Below are 16,922 nucleotides of genomic sequence, written 5' to 3'. Positions count from 1 at the left end.
CTGGAAGACAGTGTCCAGCCCCTGTCCATCTGGGGACCCAGAAACTGAACATTTCCTGTCTATGCTGTCTGGTCTGAACCCATGGAAAGGTGAGGATGTTCCTGACAAGGTTGGTACAGTAAGGTGTAACTCTGCTACCTACCTCGAACCTGGGCGTGAATATCTCGTGTGGGGGAAACTGCCCAAAAACTTTGCTGTTTCTCCAGGCAGCACCGTCATGACAGAACCCACATCATCTCGCTCAGCTCCCAGGGGTGTTTTGGTCGCAAAGATCATGACTACGTTGTGGGGAGACAGATGGGTCCCATTAAAACTCATCAATACATCTCACAAGCCTGTGTTATTGAGGCGCAATGCAAAGCTGGCTGATGTCTACCCCGTCGTAGCACTTGAGGACATAGATGGTGCGGAACACTCAGAGGTTCCCCTTGTGAACTGCACTCAATCAGCCATCCCACCTGCTGCAGATGCCAGTTCAACCGATGACAAGCTCAGGTCAGTTGGGCTAAGTGGTGTTGATATTGAGTCTTGTGAGGTTTCTGAGGACTGCAGGAGGAGAATGGCTGACCTTGTTTTGCAGTATGAGGATGTCTTTTCACGCCATCATCTTGACTGTGGGGAGGTGAAGGGATTTTTACACCGCATACACCTGTCAGACAACAGACCATTCAGGTTGCTGTACAGACGAGTGCCCCCCAGCCAGTACCAGAGGTTGCGCCAAGTACTGAGTGAAATGGAGGAAAGGGAGATCATCAGAAAATCGACGAGTGAATATGCATCACCTTTGTTGCTAGTGTGGAAAAAAAATGGAGATCTCCGTATCTGTACAGACTTTCGCTGGCTGAACAAGAGAACCCTGAAGGATGCCCATCCACTTCCTCACCAGGCAGACTGTTTGGCAGCACTGGGGGGGAACTGTCTGTTCAGTACAATGGATTTGACGTCCGGGTTCTACAATATGCCACTCCACGAGGACGACAGGAAGTACTCGGCCTTCACCACTCCCATGGGCCTATATGAGTACAACCGTCTGCCGCAAGGTCTCTGCAACAGTCCTGGGAGCTTCATGCGCATGATGACCAGCATTTTTGGAGACCAGAACTATCTGAGTCTACTGTGCTATTTGGATGATCTGTTGGTGTTTGCACCTGATGAGGAAACTGCTTTGCAGTGTCTGGAGATGGTGTTTGGGAGACTGCGTGGCCATAATTTGAAGTTGGCCCCCAAAAAGTGTTTCTTCCTCAGGAGGTCTGTCAAGTTTCTCGGCCACATCATAGATGAGAATGGTGTTTCAACAGACCCCAGTAAGGTTGAGAACATCACTAACATGACGACCTCTGACCTCATGGAGCCCGATGGCGTGACACCATCTCAGAAGCGGATTAGGTCCTTTTTGGGGATGGTAAATTACTATCAGCATTTCGTGCCCAGGTATTCTGCCATCGCTAAGCCGCTCTTTGATCTACTGAAGGGTGAAAGAAGGAAAGGCAAACACCATAAGATTAAACAGCCAGGCAGGAAATTGTGTGCCTCTGACTGGACAGTGAAGCAGGGACAGGCTTTTGAACACCTGAAGTCCTCACTGATTCACAGTGTCGTCCTAGCTCATCCAGATTTCACTCGTCCCTTCATGCTGTCAACCGATGCATCCCTGGATGGCATAGGTGCTGTACTCTCTCAGGTGCAAGAGGGTGAGACTCGAGCCAGACCCATAGCTTTCGCCAGCAAATCTCTGTCTCAGTCCCAAAAGAATTACCCAGCTCACCGGTTAGAGTTCCTGGCCTTGAAGTGGTCCATTTGTGACAAGTTCAGTCACTGGTTGAAAGGCCACAAATTCACAGTCTGGACTGATAACAACCCGTTGACTCACATTCTGACCAAACCAAAACTAGACTGTTGTGAGCAGCGCTGGGTAGCCAAGTTGGCAAGTTATGATTTTGATATCAGGTATGTCCCTGGTCAGCAAAACACTGTAGCTGATGCCCTGAGCCGTGTGCCATTTGTTAAGGAGAGTGTTGGCCACAGGCTTCTTGCTGAACCCTATGCAGGTCTTCTCACAGAGGTCAGAGACATGTCGAACTCGTTTGTCCAGAATGCCTTCCGATCATCCAGTGGTCACAAGAAACCCTCTTCAGTGAGTGTCAACATGCAGACATGCAGCTCACTACAAATGCACACTCAGTCTGTTGCAAGGGAGGATGTGTCTGCTGTATTACTGTCACACATTGAGTGGGATGCTGGTCCAAGAGCCTGTGCTGTTGAAGTGTTGCAGCATCTACCTCAGTTGATTCCACCTGGACAGGAAACCTTGCCTGCCTACACTGAAAAAGACCTCCGTGACAAGCAGTCGGAGGACAGAACTCTTTCTCGTGTTCTGCACTTTGTTGAGAGACGTCGGAGACCCTCCAGGAGAGAAAGGTTTAAGGAGTCTGCCTCTGTGACAAAATATTTGAAACATTGGGACAGGCTAACTGTGTGCAACGGTGTGTTATACAGGACCTCAAGGGATCAGAAAACTAAAGCAAAACGTTTCCGATATGTTGTCCCTGACTCCCTCAAGACTGAGGTTCTGTATGGTGTGCACGATGAAGCAGGGCATCAAGCTCAATTCAGGAGCCTCAGCTTGGCAAGACAGAGGTTTTTCTGGCTACACCTTGACAGGGATGTGAGAGACTATGTTCGGCACTGTCAGCGATGCATCGTTAGTAAGACCATTGAGCCTGAGGGTAGAGCTCCCTTGGAGACCATAATATCAACCAGGCCGTTAGAACTGGTGTGTATTGACTTTTGGTCCGCTGAGGACTCCAGAAACAGGTCTGTTGATGTCTTGGTGATAACAGACCATTTCACGAGAATGGCTCAAGCATTTCCATGTAAAGACCAGACAGCTAAGCAGGTGGCAAGGGTTCTCTGGGACCGGTATTTCTGCGTGTTTGGCTTTCCGGAAAGGATTCATAGCGACCAAGGTGCTAACTTCGAGAGTCAGCTGATAAGTGAGCTCCTCCGGGTGTCAGGTATCAGAAAATCACACACAACCCCATACCATCCAATGGGAAATGGGAGTGTGGAACGATTCAATCGGACCTTAGGTGGCATGATCCGTGCGTTGTCCCCTGAAGAGAAAGCTGACTGGCCACGACGCTTGCAGACTTTTATGTATAACTGTGCAGTCCATGAGACAACAGGTTATCCTCCCTTTTACCTCATGTTTGGTCGGGTCCCCCGCCTGCCTGTTGACGTTCTCTTTCATACTGTTCTTCATGACTCTGACGTGATGAATTATGACAAGTATGTGGCATGTCTTACCAATGACCTGAAGGAAGCGATGGTGATCGCACAGGACCATGCTTCAAGAGAGCAGAAGAGACATGCTGAGTTGTACAACAGGAAAGTAAAGGGACCCAACATTAATGTTGGTGACAGAGTGCTCTTGGCCAACAGGAAGGAAAGAGGTAAGAAGAAGCTCACTGACCGATGGGAATCTTCTATCTACACTGTGGTAGATATTAACCCTGAGACACACACGTACAGGATCTGCGACCCAGTCACTGGACAAGAGAAGGAGGTCCACAGGAACCTGCTCATGCTGGCCAATTTCCTCCCTGTGGAGGCCACATGTGAAATGTCTGACCCTGCCTCTTCCATGTCTGATATGGAATCCTCAGCCCCAGAACCCGATGACATCAGAGAGGATGGAGGGGTCTTGTCTATGAGAGGGGATGAGACTCTTTGTGGAGATAGTGAAGACCTTGATGATGGAAGTGACAGGAACTCACCTGTAACTGCAGAAGAAGAGCGGAGTCCTTTGATTGACCCGGAGACTGTGGACTCTGAGAGGAGAACCATAGCATGGGTCACTCAGCTGTCTGCACCGAGTCTATCAGAAGGAGATGTCACTGACTTACCGAGCATGAACTCTGACCCCCAGAACTGCTCAGTCTCACTTGAGAGCCACACATCGGATCAGTCTGTGACTGGTGACTCTGCCTCTGTGACAGCTGTAGATGTCCCGGCGGGTGTGAGACAGCCAGACCCTACTTTCGATACTATAACACACACAGATAATGCCTCAGACTTTCTGCACACTATTGACCGGAACTCAAACATGCACTCTGATCGTTCTCATGCAGCGACACAAGTCAGGTCTAGATTTGGCCGCCTAGTCAATCCTGTGAACAGGCTCATACAAACCATGTCCAGGCAGGATGTTGTTCAGGACAAGTTCAACGTTAAAGCAGTTTGCAAATCTGTATTCCAGGCTTATGCTGACTAAGACCTTAATCAGATAGCCTATGACCCTTTTGGGTCTAACGGTTTTTGTAATGGTGTAATGTTCAACTGTTTCATTTTGTACTTTGTCATGGGCCTGCACTACGCTATGTGTTGGGGTCTTGTGGGGTGTACAAGGCATCCTGTTGACAGTTGCTGGGTTGAGGGATAAGCGCTGCTCTCATACCACTTCATCCTTATGGGATACATTTGTTGTTGGTTTTTCTGATATTGACCCCTGGTAATTTGTGACTTTGTGCTGTTTCTTATGATGTATACTGTGTAGTTGGTGCTCATGTTCGATAAAATTCAGTGGGGGTGGGTGTGACAGGGTTAAAAATTCATTTTTATTAATTATTATTTTCAATTCATGTTAGTTGTTATGTTGAGTATTTTTGAATTTTATCTCAATGAGTTATTTTTATTTGCCATTATTTTATTGATTTTGTAAATGTGAATTGCTTTTCTGCACTCTGCTCTGTTTGTGCCTCCTGAGCTTCTGTAGCTCCTCTCGGGCTTCCGTAGCTTCTCCCGTATATCCCACACAGTAGTTGTTTACCTGCTGCGGGTAAGTCGTGGGATAATTTGCTGCTGTGATGTCATGTTGTTTTCTTTATAGATTTAGCGTTTTATGTTGTAGTCTTTGGTGTATATTATTTGTCATCGTGCATTATTTTGATGTCGAGCTGTGTTGTGTTGTTTTAACTGTTATTAGAGGTTTTATGGATGTTTTTTTGGTTATGCTTTTTGGCGCGAGTTGTCAGTAAAGGCGCGCGCCCTGTGTATATTCATGCAGCTCGGGTGTTCATTGTCCTTGTTTATATGTTTAGGAGCAGAGTGCAGAAGAAGAACATTCAGCAGAAGAATTTATGTGTATTCATTTCTTCTGCAGGTATGTGTTCATTTGTAAGTTATGAGTTTTATTTCTGTTCAGTCATCCTACCCTGACACGGTGTTAATGTGGCCACCAGGTGGCATTGTTCTTCGCTTTGTGTTTGGTTTATCTTCATCGTTGAAAATGTATTTTCTAAAAACGTGACACAGTAGTTGTTTACCTGCTGCGGGAGCAGAGTGCAGAAGAAGAACATTCAGCAGAAGAATTTATGTGTATTCATTTCTTCTGCAGAATAAAAGCTGAAGGAAATACAACTGGGCTGTCTTCTTTGATGTCCTGATCATACATGTACACGTCCGTTACACAAGCGTACTTGTGGAGATGCAGGCTGAGGAGGAGCGGAACCGTGCCCAGCATGATGAGAACATGCAGCTGCTCCTCAGCGAGGCAAGAGAGAATGAAGCGGCCTTGCAGCAGAGGAGATGGCCCAGAATACTGCCTTCAACCAGTCAGTCCTGGGTGTGCTGGGGCAGCTGGTGCAGGCAGTGCTGGGTATGCTGGGGCAGCTGGGGCAGGCAGTGCTGGGTATGCTGGGGCAGCTGCGGCAGGCAGTGGGCAGCCAGCAAGTCCACCTCCCAGAGACTTGAGATTTAGTTTTATATAGTTTTACTTTTAGCCCTCCACTGTAGGAGAGGCCCACCAGTTTGTACTTTGAACATTGTAAATAGTTTTGATTTTGCTGCTGACTAATAAACTATTTTGTGACTTATGTGATTGCATCATAACTTTTCATTTTGTCTGTTAAGACACTGGTAGAAAGAGTCAACAGTCTGAACCAAACAATTCTGTATTCCCTAATAATGCATTTATGTTTAATGGGATTTAACATGTTTTAACACTAACTCCTTTATGGTTCATAATTCCGTTGACTGAATTACACCAAAGCAATACTGATTTATCAAACTGGAATATTCTTAAAACAGCTGTTTTAATGTTTTGGTGTTTAATTTGTCATGTAATCTTGCTAATCTTCACAAATAAAACAATAGCATTGACACATCTGCAAAAGGTACAAAAGTTTATTGTCAGAATTGCATTAAAGAAAACAATAGTGGTCCGGGCACAGAAAAACAGAAGTATAACAAGAAGAATAACTTTTGCGTGACACGTACTGCATCAGTGCATCCTGTACATCTCTGTCCTCCTCCTCTACACTTTGTGCCACTGCAGGCTCATGTGCTGCTGCTTCAGGTAAATCCCATGAAGTCTCATAAGAGCCATCTGAAACACATGCACAGCATACATATTTTAATACCTAATAGCAATAAACTGCAGCCATTACAGGGTTCACAGGACTGATACACGATAGCTAACGAACTAGCATTAGCTTACCCTCATATGTTGTCTAGTTCATATCCTCTTGTCTTCGACTTGATACTGCTGCATCGCCTCCCAAACTCTCCTGAGTGTTTCGACTCACCGCTCTCAGCTTTCTCTGACTCTTCTATTACTCTGAATCTGACAGAAAGCCACAGACCGAGCAGCAGGTGTACCATCGCCTCCATTATGTTGCCTTTGTGTCGCACACAAATGACGTTAAGGGACTTTCGGCTGGCCGTGCTATGACGACTCCACCCACGCTGAGGCTATATGGAAAAACAACTAAACCGAGACGAGCCGAGTCAAATACAATAGTGGCGAGCCGCACCGCGCCGAGTAGGTGCTTGTGGAATCGCGGCTTTAGGTAGTCAGCTGACCTCATTCTTTGGGAACACAACGTTTCTGAACCTGGACCTGACCAACTGTAGCAACCCCCACAGACTTGTATGGTAGGCACTAGGCATGATGAGTTCATCACTTCTCATCCACCTCTCTTCTTACTGTGATGCGCCCATCACTTTGGAACAGGGCAAAATCTGGACTCATCAGACCACATGGCCGACCACATTTGTTCTTCGAAGATGATGGTTCACCGCTGTCCTTCAGGTTTTAATAATGTGTTGGACAGTTCTTAACCTGATTTTAGTTGTTTCAGCAATCTCCTTAGTTGTTTTCTTTGCTTGAAGCAGGCCATTAATTCCACCCAAGACAAGATATGTCTTCCAGCATGGATGTTTAAGAAATGAGAAGCTCCTCACTGCATCAGCTAGGATTAAATAAGTTGTTGCCTGTTATGGTCTCTGCTCCAGTCCCTGTTTCTCTCCTTCATTCTCCCTCCTGGTCTCTCCTTCTTCCTCCTGTTGTCTCTGTATCTGTCTGTTTTGATCTGTCTCCCTTTGGCTCCCTCTGTCTGTCATCTCTCTCCCTCTTGTCTCTCTCGTCCCTGTATCTTGCTCTCCCTGCTTCACCTGTCTGCACTCAGCTGATTACTGCAGGAGACTCACATTGCAGTAATCAGCTCACCTGCCCACAATACAGACCTGATCAAAAATCTTAAGACCAGTTGAAAAATAGCTAGAATTTACCTTTTGCACTTTTGGATCTTAATGAGGTTTTAAGTAGAGCTACAATATGCAAAAGCAAGAAGGGGGAGTGAGACAAAAAGCACTTTGAAAAAGTAATTTATTGAAAACAACAAGTAAACTGAAATAGGCTGTTTATCAGCTGATCAAAAGTTTAAGACCATCGCTCAAAAAATTACAAAAAACTCTCCAAACCAGAACAAAAAATGTTCTCAGTAGGACTCAGTAATGAGTAGCTCCACCGTTCTTGTTAATCACTTCAAAAATTCGTTTGGGCATGCTTGATGCAAGTGTTTCCAGGAGGCTGGTGGGAACATTTCTCCAAGTGGTGAAGATGGCTTCACGAAGGGCATCAACTGTCTGGAACTGATGGCCATTTTTATAAACTTCCCTTGCCATCCATCCCCAAATGTTCTCTTTGGGATTTAAATCAGGGGAACATGCGGGATGGTCCAAAAGAGTGATGTTATTCTCCCTGAAGAAGTCCTTGGTCAAGCGAGCATTGTTGCGCTGTCCTATTGAAAAACCCAGCTGTTACCACACAGACGAGGGCCCTCAGTCATGAGGGATGCCTGCTGCAACATCTGCACGTAACCAGCCGCCGTTTGACGACCTGCACCACCTGAAGCTCCAGTGTTCCATCCATCCATCCATCCATTATCTATACACCGCTTAATCCTCACTAGGGTCGCGGGGGGGGGGCTGGAGCCTATCCCAGCTGACTCAGGTGAAGGCAGGGGACACCCTAGACAGGTCACCAGTCTGTCGCAGGGCTACATACAAAGACAAACAAGCACCCACACATTCACACCTACGGGCAATTTAGAATAATCAATTAACCTCAGCATATTTTTGGACTGTGGGAGGAAGCCGGAGTACCCGGAGAAAACCCACGCATGCACAGGGAGAACATGCAAACTCCATGCAGAAAGATCCCGGGAAAGCCGGGACGCGAACCAGGGACCTTCTTGCTGCAAGGCGAAAGTGCTAACCACTACGCCACTGTGCAGCCCGCTCCAGTGTTCCACTGAATGAAAAAGCACCCAGATCATGATGGACCCCCCTCCACTGTGCCGGGTAGAAAACATCTCAGGTGGGATCTCCTTGTCATGCCAGTAACGTTGGAAGCCATCTGGACCGTCAAGGTTAAATTTTTTCTCATCAGAGAATAAAACTTTTTTCCACCTTTCAGTGTCCCATGTTTGATGCTCCCTGACAAATTCTAAATGGGCAGTTTTGTGGCGGTGTAGGAGACGAGGTCTTTGAAATTGTTTTTTGTTTTTGAAACCCTTTTCCTGCAGATGCCGTCTGATGGTTATTGCGCTGCATTCGGCACCAGTAAGGGCCTTAATTTGGGTCGAGGACCGCCCTGTGTCTTGACGGACAGCCAATCGGATCCTCCGGCTCAGTGCAGGTGTAATTTTTTTGGGTCTACCACTTGACTTTTTTGTTCCATAATGCTCAGGATCTTTCAAAAAATTTAGAATGACTGTCTTACTGCGTCCAACCTCAGCAGCAATGGCACGCTGCGAGAGGCCTTGCTTATGCAGCTCGACGATCCGACCACGTTCAAGAAGCGAAAGCTTCTTAGCTTTAGCCATCAAGAGGGCATGACTGTGTGAATGCCTGACAGAAAACGAGAATTTTGAGCAGATTTGGGCTTTTATAGCCTGTGGTCTTCAACTTTTGATCAGCTGATAAACAGCCTATTTCAGTTTACTTGTTTTCAATAAATTACTTTTTCAAAGTGCTTTTTGTCTCACTCCGCCTTCTTGCTTTTGCATATTGTAGCTCTACTTAAAACCTCATTAAGATCCAAATGTGCAAAAGGTAAATTCTAGCTATTTTTCAACTGGTCTCAAGATTTTGATCAGGTCTGTATCACCTGTTCACAATTTAAACTCTGCTCATTCACTCATTCCCCGTCAAGACCATAGTTTCTGTTGCCTCCTGGATTCAGTTTCTCCCCACCAAGCCTGCTACCTCCTGACTGCTTCAGCCCCATGGACTCTGCTGCTCCCCCCCTCCTGGATTTCCCCCACTTGGACTCTGTTTTGCTCCTGTCTGTTCATGGATTTTCTCCAGCCTGTTTTCCCCTCGGGGCTGCACAGTGGCGTAGTGGTTAGCACTTTCGCCTTGCAGCGAGAAGATCCCTGGTTCGCGTCCCGGCTTTCCCGGGATCTTTCTGCATGGAGTTTGCATGTTCTCCCTGTGCATGCGTGGGTTCTCTCCGGGTACTCCGGCTTCCTCCCACAGTCCAAAAATATGCTGAGGTTAATTGATTACTCTAAATTGCCCGTAGGTGTGAATGTGAGAGTGATTGTTTGTCTATATATGTAGCCCTGCGACAGACTGGCGACCTGTCTAGGGTGTCCCCTGCCTTCGCCCGAGTCAGCTGGGATAGGCTCCAGCACCCCCCGCGACCCTAGTGAGGAATAAGCGGTGTATAGATAATGGATGGATGGATGTTTTCCCCTCAGTTTTCAGTTTCCCCCATCTTGTGAGTACCCCTCCTTAGCTTAGTTTTGTTAATTCAGTTTAGTTTTGAAGACTTCTGTTTTTGTATTCATAGAGTAGAGTTTTGAGTAGTTTGGTTTAGTTCTGTCTCCCCAGTCCAGTTCTTCATTTCTGTATTGGTTTAGTTATCTTAAAATAAAACCCTTTCCTATAATCACCAGTCTGCCAGTTTCTGTGTGTCTGTGCCTGGGTTCTCCAGCTCCCTCCCGTAACAGTTGCCTGCTGAAACATATTCATCACTGCAGTAATTATTCAATGGAAGGTTAGTTAAAACCATGTGGTGACTTTTTTTTGGACAGGCAGTGTATGTCTGAAAAGCATGTCACGTGCTGTATGCCAAAAATATCAAAATGTTCTACTGCATTCAGTCCCATTTTGCAGTGCAAGCCAGCATGCTTTTCAGGCTATTCTCACCCACAGTTTCTGTACAGTAAAAGATACATCACATACAACCTGGTGTTTCATTGTAGTATCAACAAGCTTGATATTCAAAGCTTTAAATACAGTATTGTATCCATACTGCACACAGCAGTCTGTAGTTTTTTAGGGGCAACTGTAGTATGTACTTAAAAGAAAATGACAAGGTATGTGATTTGGACTGTACCCTGTGTATGTTCACAAGGAACAGCGAAAACAAAATGGGCATTCACTCATAAAAAATTAACTAGAAGACAAAAACACCAGGTGTCTTTAAAGAATAACTGAATACATTAAAATGTTTAAAAAAACTTTACTCACTGATAGTATCAAACCCTAAAATGCTGACACCAACATCTGAAAAACCCTGATGTCTAGTCCCTAAAGAAATGCCAGTTTATCATGACTTCATACATATGGATGTCGTAATTAAACTTGTGATGTTTTTTCCCTTACACGGCACACGTTACTGTAAATACTACTAAGCAAGATTTTTGCCTCTCTCATCAGAAAAGACTTGAAGCGATATTTTAAATGGCTTCTCACGTTTCCCTCATTAATGCAACAAGTAACATGTGTGGCATGAAGATCGCAGTGATTCAGAGAGGAATTGAAGACAAATAAACTGAATAAGAAGGCAGGAGAAATGAGGATGGGGCAAAAGAGAGGCACGAGAAGAGATGAAAAAAGAGGAGTAGAGAGTAAACATGGATAGAGATGTAAAACTTTTCTTGCCTAAGGTGACTGGAGGCTAACAACTAACAAATGGGCTGCAGAGCTGAAACTAATGACAAAGCTGAGTTGGGTTTTCATTCTAGATGTAGCATCTAAATTTAACCCACAATTGTTTCCAGGCTCAGGAGAAACAGCATCCCACCTACATGAGAAGCAGGCACGAGATCAGGGGTCCCATTTTGTTTGAGCTGCCATCAATCAGCTTGGGCTGCGTCCCCTGCCAGCATTACATCATGGCATACCTATTCTGATTTTAACAATCCAGAGAAGTCATTTGGTATGCTGACAGCAAGAGTCGTACCATGTCGGGACTAATCAGGTCTGAACTGACTGGAGGAAGAACATTCAGTTGCTTAATGCCCCAAGGTAGTAATCCCACGGTGCAAAATCACGTTTGCATGCTATAGGGTCACTTGCACTCAATCACACTGCAAAATTCTACTGGCTCAGATGAGCTGTTGTAAAAGATCTGAGGTCCACCCAAAGGGGTTCATTATACTAAGAGCTAAAGTTCTCATGCTCTTACGTTGCATTCTCATGTCTTTCTCAGCCGGATCTGTGGAATGCAACTCTTGATAATATAGGGCGTGGATGTTTTACTTTGCAAATATATGTAGAGGACTGTGCAAAGCTTCAGGGTCTAGATGTTTAGATCCTTATCCATCGCACAGCCCCATTGAGAGGCGCCTGACCATCCCGAATTCACTGTGGAGCAGGACAACCAAACAATGTCTAAAGAACCGTCTTGAGCCACAAGAAGAACAAGAGGCTGTACAATAAATGGCATTGCCCCTACAAAGCCGTGGTCTCAGTCCCATGGAGTCTGTCCAAGATTACAATAAGAGACTAAAAACTCTGACACTGCCACAGAAAAACTGTGGTGTTTGCTAAGATGATGAAACCTTATAAATACTTGTGTCAGCCATACAAAGCCAGGTATGTGTCTCTTCCTTTTGTGTATGTTACTGTATGGTCATGTTTTCTGTGGCACCAATCTAACTTTGCAAACATTTTTTGGGCAATTTGGTAATTACAGAGATCAGTGAGCTTTATTACTAAGAGTATTGCCTTATGAATTTAAAGCTCTTCAGTGTTAATATCTAATCACTTGATGATCTGTGTAATTTTTTGACATATGCATGACTGTAATTTGATATTTGACATAATATGATTGTATAGTAAGCAATGTTAGAGAGTGTTAAAGGATTGTGAAAGACTGAATCAAAGACTGGGTCACCTCCTCAACGCTCAAGACTTGTGCCGGACTTCAGGTTAAGCCAATTTCAGAGGATTTTGAACCATTTATACCTGGTAAGTTATGTTTTGGCCATTTGTGAACTAGCATTTCTAAAGAATCTTTGCTTCTCTTGAAGAAAAGGATCCAAGTCGGTCTTTGAGATGACTTTTTCCCTGGCAACGTGCCACGTCTTTGTACAGTGCATGCCTATGAAGTGTGGGCAATTAAGCTGAAGAGGAATTTTTCCTAAGAATTTGACATTTTATTTCGTATTTCACATTTCAACTAGTGACTCTATAGGGTCATTTTAGAACTCCTGCAGTTTGGATCTAATGCCTCATATGCAGTATCGGAAAAATAATCAGCTTGCAGAACCTCAAGTTGAAGATTTAATCTGTACTGACCTTCTAATACTGTGATGTTCTTCAGGGCCATGGAGTGCTCCCAGTCCTTCAGACGTAGGTCTTCTGTGATTGTGTTCAGGATCTCCATCTCGTTCCTCAGCTGGGCCTCGGTGTGGACGTGGGTCACCCATAAACTGCTGGTGTCTTCTGTTATGTTGCTGATCTGGATCTGAGCAGAAAGAGTACAGGTGAGAGGACTGTTTTTCATCAGCCGATTGTTTGTGCAGAACATTTTTGTGTGGCTGTAATGAACCACTAACCTGCAAGTCTTGTATCTTTAAGTGGTGGATGCTGATGTCATTGCTGAAGGTGTGATTGACAGCTCCCATTGTCCAGTTGACCTCATCTAGTTTCTCTCTGAGCCCGCTCACCTGCCCCGAGGTTTCCCTGAAGTAAACCAGAAACAAGCAGAACTTGATTCTTATTCTTATTAAACATATTAAACTCCACAGACGTTAACATAAATGTGTACCTGAGCAGCAGGTCATGATCACGGAGCCATGTGGAGGTTCGGGCCACCTCTGCACTCAAACCCGTCAAGTTCCTGCCAGCAGAGCTGCTCAGTATGGACAACCTGTCGTCCAGCTGCACCAGGTAACCCTCCGATTGAAGGGAGTGAGCCTGCATGCTCCTCAGCTCCACCTCCAGGCCCTGCAGGGAAGAGTATTCTGCAGCATCTGATTGGTCCTATTATTTCATCATTAGTATTTACTTGGCAGCTTAAAATATAAATGAAGAGGCACTGATTGTTGTATAAATATTTGCAGATGTTTTGTTTGAAACTTCAAAGTATCTAGGGAACATCTGTTCAGTAAGAACCCAATATGGACCATATTGATCCTTAATCTTCATCAGTATTAATACTAAATGAAAGACATGCAAGTGCAAGTATGACCAGAACTATTTGCCTTATTTAATTTTATACTGACAGGGAAATTCACGTGTAGGAATTAAAATCAGTGTGTTAAAATTGAGTGGACTGTACTGGTGTTGAGGGGGTGGTTTACCAGCAAGACATGAAATCTGATTTAATGACATCCAGTTTGAGAGACATTTATTGTTTCTCAGTGAACAACTGCAAGGAATTCAGGGATTTCATCCTCTACAGTCAATAATGTCAAAAGATCCAGAGAATCTGGAGAACTCTCTGCATGTAAGTGGCAACATTGAATGCCCGTGACCTCAGATCACTCAGGCGGCACTGCTTTAAAAAGTGACATCATTTATATAGTGCCAATTACTGTCAAACTGTCTTGAGACGCTTTACAGAACCCATATGCCTGACCCCCAGAGAAAGCCAAAAGGCGACAGTGGCAAGGAAAACACCCTTTTAACAGGGAAAAAAACCTCGAGCAGAACCCGGCTCTTTATGTGGGGGGACCCATCTGCCTGCTGGCCGGGCGGGTTGAGAAGGACAGAAGAGGTAGAGAGGTAGAGGTAGAGGGGTAGAGGGATAGAACTACAGCCATATAGGCTCGGATGTTACCCGGACTAACAAAGCCTGTGTCACATGTTGCAGGACCAGGGCATTCTGATAAGTAAAATGCTACTGGAACAAGACACAGATGGAGAAGGATTGAAAATATTGAACTCATGGAATGCTTCTATAACAGCAGACGAAGGAAATGGATAAATGTAGACGCATGCAGAAAATAATCTGGATGAGCAGCTAACTAACATCCACATTAACTGAGTGGTGGTCAACAAGGAGCAGAAGAGGGCAATAATGACAGATGTGGCAAACTCAACTGATGGGAACATCAGGAAGAAGAAACATGAAAGAATCCTGTCCTGAGGAACTGGCTCTTCTGTGTTGAGCCATTCGCTTGTTAAGTGGCTGTGGCATAGGGGGATAGGGGAAACCAAACAGCCACTTTACAAGCGAATGGCTCAACACAGAAGAGCCAATTCCTCAGGACAGGATTCGGCAGTCTTCTTTCACCTCAAGGAAGAAGAACACTCGTTTCAAGACACCAATGTTCAGATTTTGGACAGGGAGAACAGATGGTTTGAGAGAGGTGTGAAAGAAGCCATCCATGTCAAAGTGGAGAAGCCATCTCTGAACGGGGGGGGGGGGGGGGGGGGGGTCTGCGACATCATCTTTCGCCAATTTACAATCAGGTCCTTTCAAAACTCCCCAAAAGAACTACTCAGCAGAATTACTCATGTGAAGTGGCTCATGCTAATGACCACCATTCGAGGGCTCGGTGAAACTTGCATTTCAACGACCCCCTTTGTCACTCCCTGGCTTCCAACGACCATCGTTGAGGAGCCAGATGGGCCTTGGCAATGGTCGTCGGAATGTGAATAGCACTGACCACACCTCACAGAGGTTATAAGCTGAGGCAACATCAACCACCACCAGAACTGAAGAAGCCTCTTGGATGAGAGGTGAAACGTCTTCAAGGAACTTTCTTAAAGTCCAGTTGGATTGATTTAAACAACTTTGGATAGTCCTGGAAACAGCTCAGAAACTTCAAACTCACAGGACTCTAGTAGAGGACCTACTGAAAGTTCCACACTTTAGTCAGTTTTGTTGCCTGTTGTTTTAAAAAAGACTGATATGATTCTTGAAATCTTCAATGGATTTTTTGGAAAGTTCACATCAAAACAATGGTAATGATTTGACCTAGAGTAAGTACACATTTTAGCCATGTTACCATTATCTTTCTGCAAAGTGTTCTCAATTATTCTAATGTTGCACAGGGAGATGTCTGTCAACTAGAATATATCACATGAACACATAGTGAAGGACTGTATTACATCATGCTGCAAACACAACTAGAGATCATTTTACTTCACATTTCACAAATCATTCCACCATCCACTTCAGTCCCACAGAAACCTTCCACCCACTCAGCCGCGACACCACACCCACACTAAATGGAGAAAAAAACACCGCAATGCAAAAACCGAACGAACATTCATCTTTTCTAATCCTTGTCGTACCTTGATGAGGATCTCCAGCCTCTGCAGCCAGTCGCTGTGGTTCTGGAAGAGGTTCTCCAATTTCCAGATGTTCTCCAGCAGGTCGGCCTGAGTGGACGCCTCGCCCAGTGTTTGCTGGAGCAGCCGAGAGCGCTCCGACATCCGGGTCACGTTCTCCATTAGCACCTCCTGCCGCTGAGAAGACACCTGGGAGTGAGAGACTGGGGAGAGAGAGAGAGAAGGAGACAGAGGGAATGAGGGATTTGTTCTGTTGATTCAATGATCCCTCAGCTACAGCAAAAGTCCCCAAATCGAGTTTCATTTGCTATCAATCACTAGTGTCAGCATGGAGCGAGCCAGCACTGTAATGTGGAGCAGATGTTGATTCAGACGCCTGCACTGATTTTGGTTGTCTATTCTTGCTCAATATATTGTTTTGTTAAATCAAGACCTAAATATTTTTACGAGTTTCCAAACTTGGCTTTCTGTGCAGCTCTCTGTGCTTGCAACATCACTTTGTGGAAATTCTGTCTACATTGTGACAAATTGGCTTCATCCAATGCTTGCTGTAGAAAATGTTTTTTTTTTTTAAGATATGACGTATGGATTTCCAGCAATAAACGTACATTTTACTCAAAGGTACTGTACATCACAACCTCTGTCTGCAACACATGGACACTGGTGTATACAATTTGTTTCTGCAAAAAAAAGTTACTCATCAACCAAAACTTCTGTATCACACAGTGCAGAGCTTTTGTAATTTTATAAAATAGACACTGTTTACATTAAAGGCTATTTAAAGGCATTTAAAATAAACCTCTACTAAAAACAGATCAATAAAAATTAGGGCTGGGCACGTTAACGCTTTATTGTTGCGTTAACGGATCAATTCGTTAACGCCAACAATCATTTTATCGTGCGTTAACGCAGTTTTAAAAAAAATATCGTAATGGACTGATCTTGTTGTTGATGTTGAGGTTCCAATGTTTATTGTTCAGTTCCAGATTTATCTAATGTCAGTGAACGTGCCATGTTTAGTTAGCTCACCTCTGATTGGCTTAGAGTCAGCAGTAGCGTGTGTGTTACTCCGTGCCGGGCTGGTGTGTGTGTCGAGCAAG

General features: G+C 44.8%; 1 protein-coding gene across 2 annotated transcripts in view; it reads right to left on the bottom strand.

The window, feature by feature from the left end:
- The window catches only part of scara5 (scavenger receptor class A, member 5 (putative)), a 170,673-nt gene that overhangs the window by 70,186 nt on the left and 83,565 nt on the right, over nt 1-16,922 (bottom strand). For both annotated transcript variants that reach the window (XM_023264371.3, XM_035945483.2), the window contains exons 4-7: nt 15,826-16,025; nt 13,349-13,527; nt 13,137-13,263; nt 12,877-13,045 (exon numbers count right to left, since the gene is read on the bottom strand). In XM_023264371.3, coding sequence (XP_023120139.1) covers nt 12,877-13,045; nt 13,137-13,263; nt 13,349-13,527; nt 15,826-16,025 — 675 coding nt within the window. The remainder of the gene's footprint in view (nt 1-12,876; nt 13,046-13,136; nt 13,264-13,348; nt 13,528-15,825; nt 16,026-16,922) is intronic.

Source organism: Amphiprion ocellaris, chromosome 12 (assembly GCF_022539595.1).
Source record: "Amphiprion ocellaris isolate individual 3 ecotype Okinawa chromosome 12, ASM2253959v1, whole genome shotgun sequence".
Lineage (NCBI taxonomy): Eukaryota > Metazoa > Chordata > Actinopteri > Pomacentridae > Amphiprion > Amphiprion ocellaris.
The sequence above is the reverse complement of the archived record's forward strand: the minus strand, read 5'-3'. Positions and strand labels throughout refer to the sequence as shown.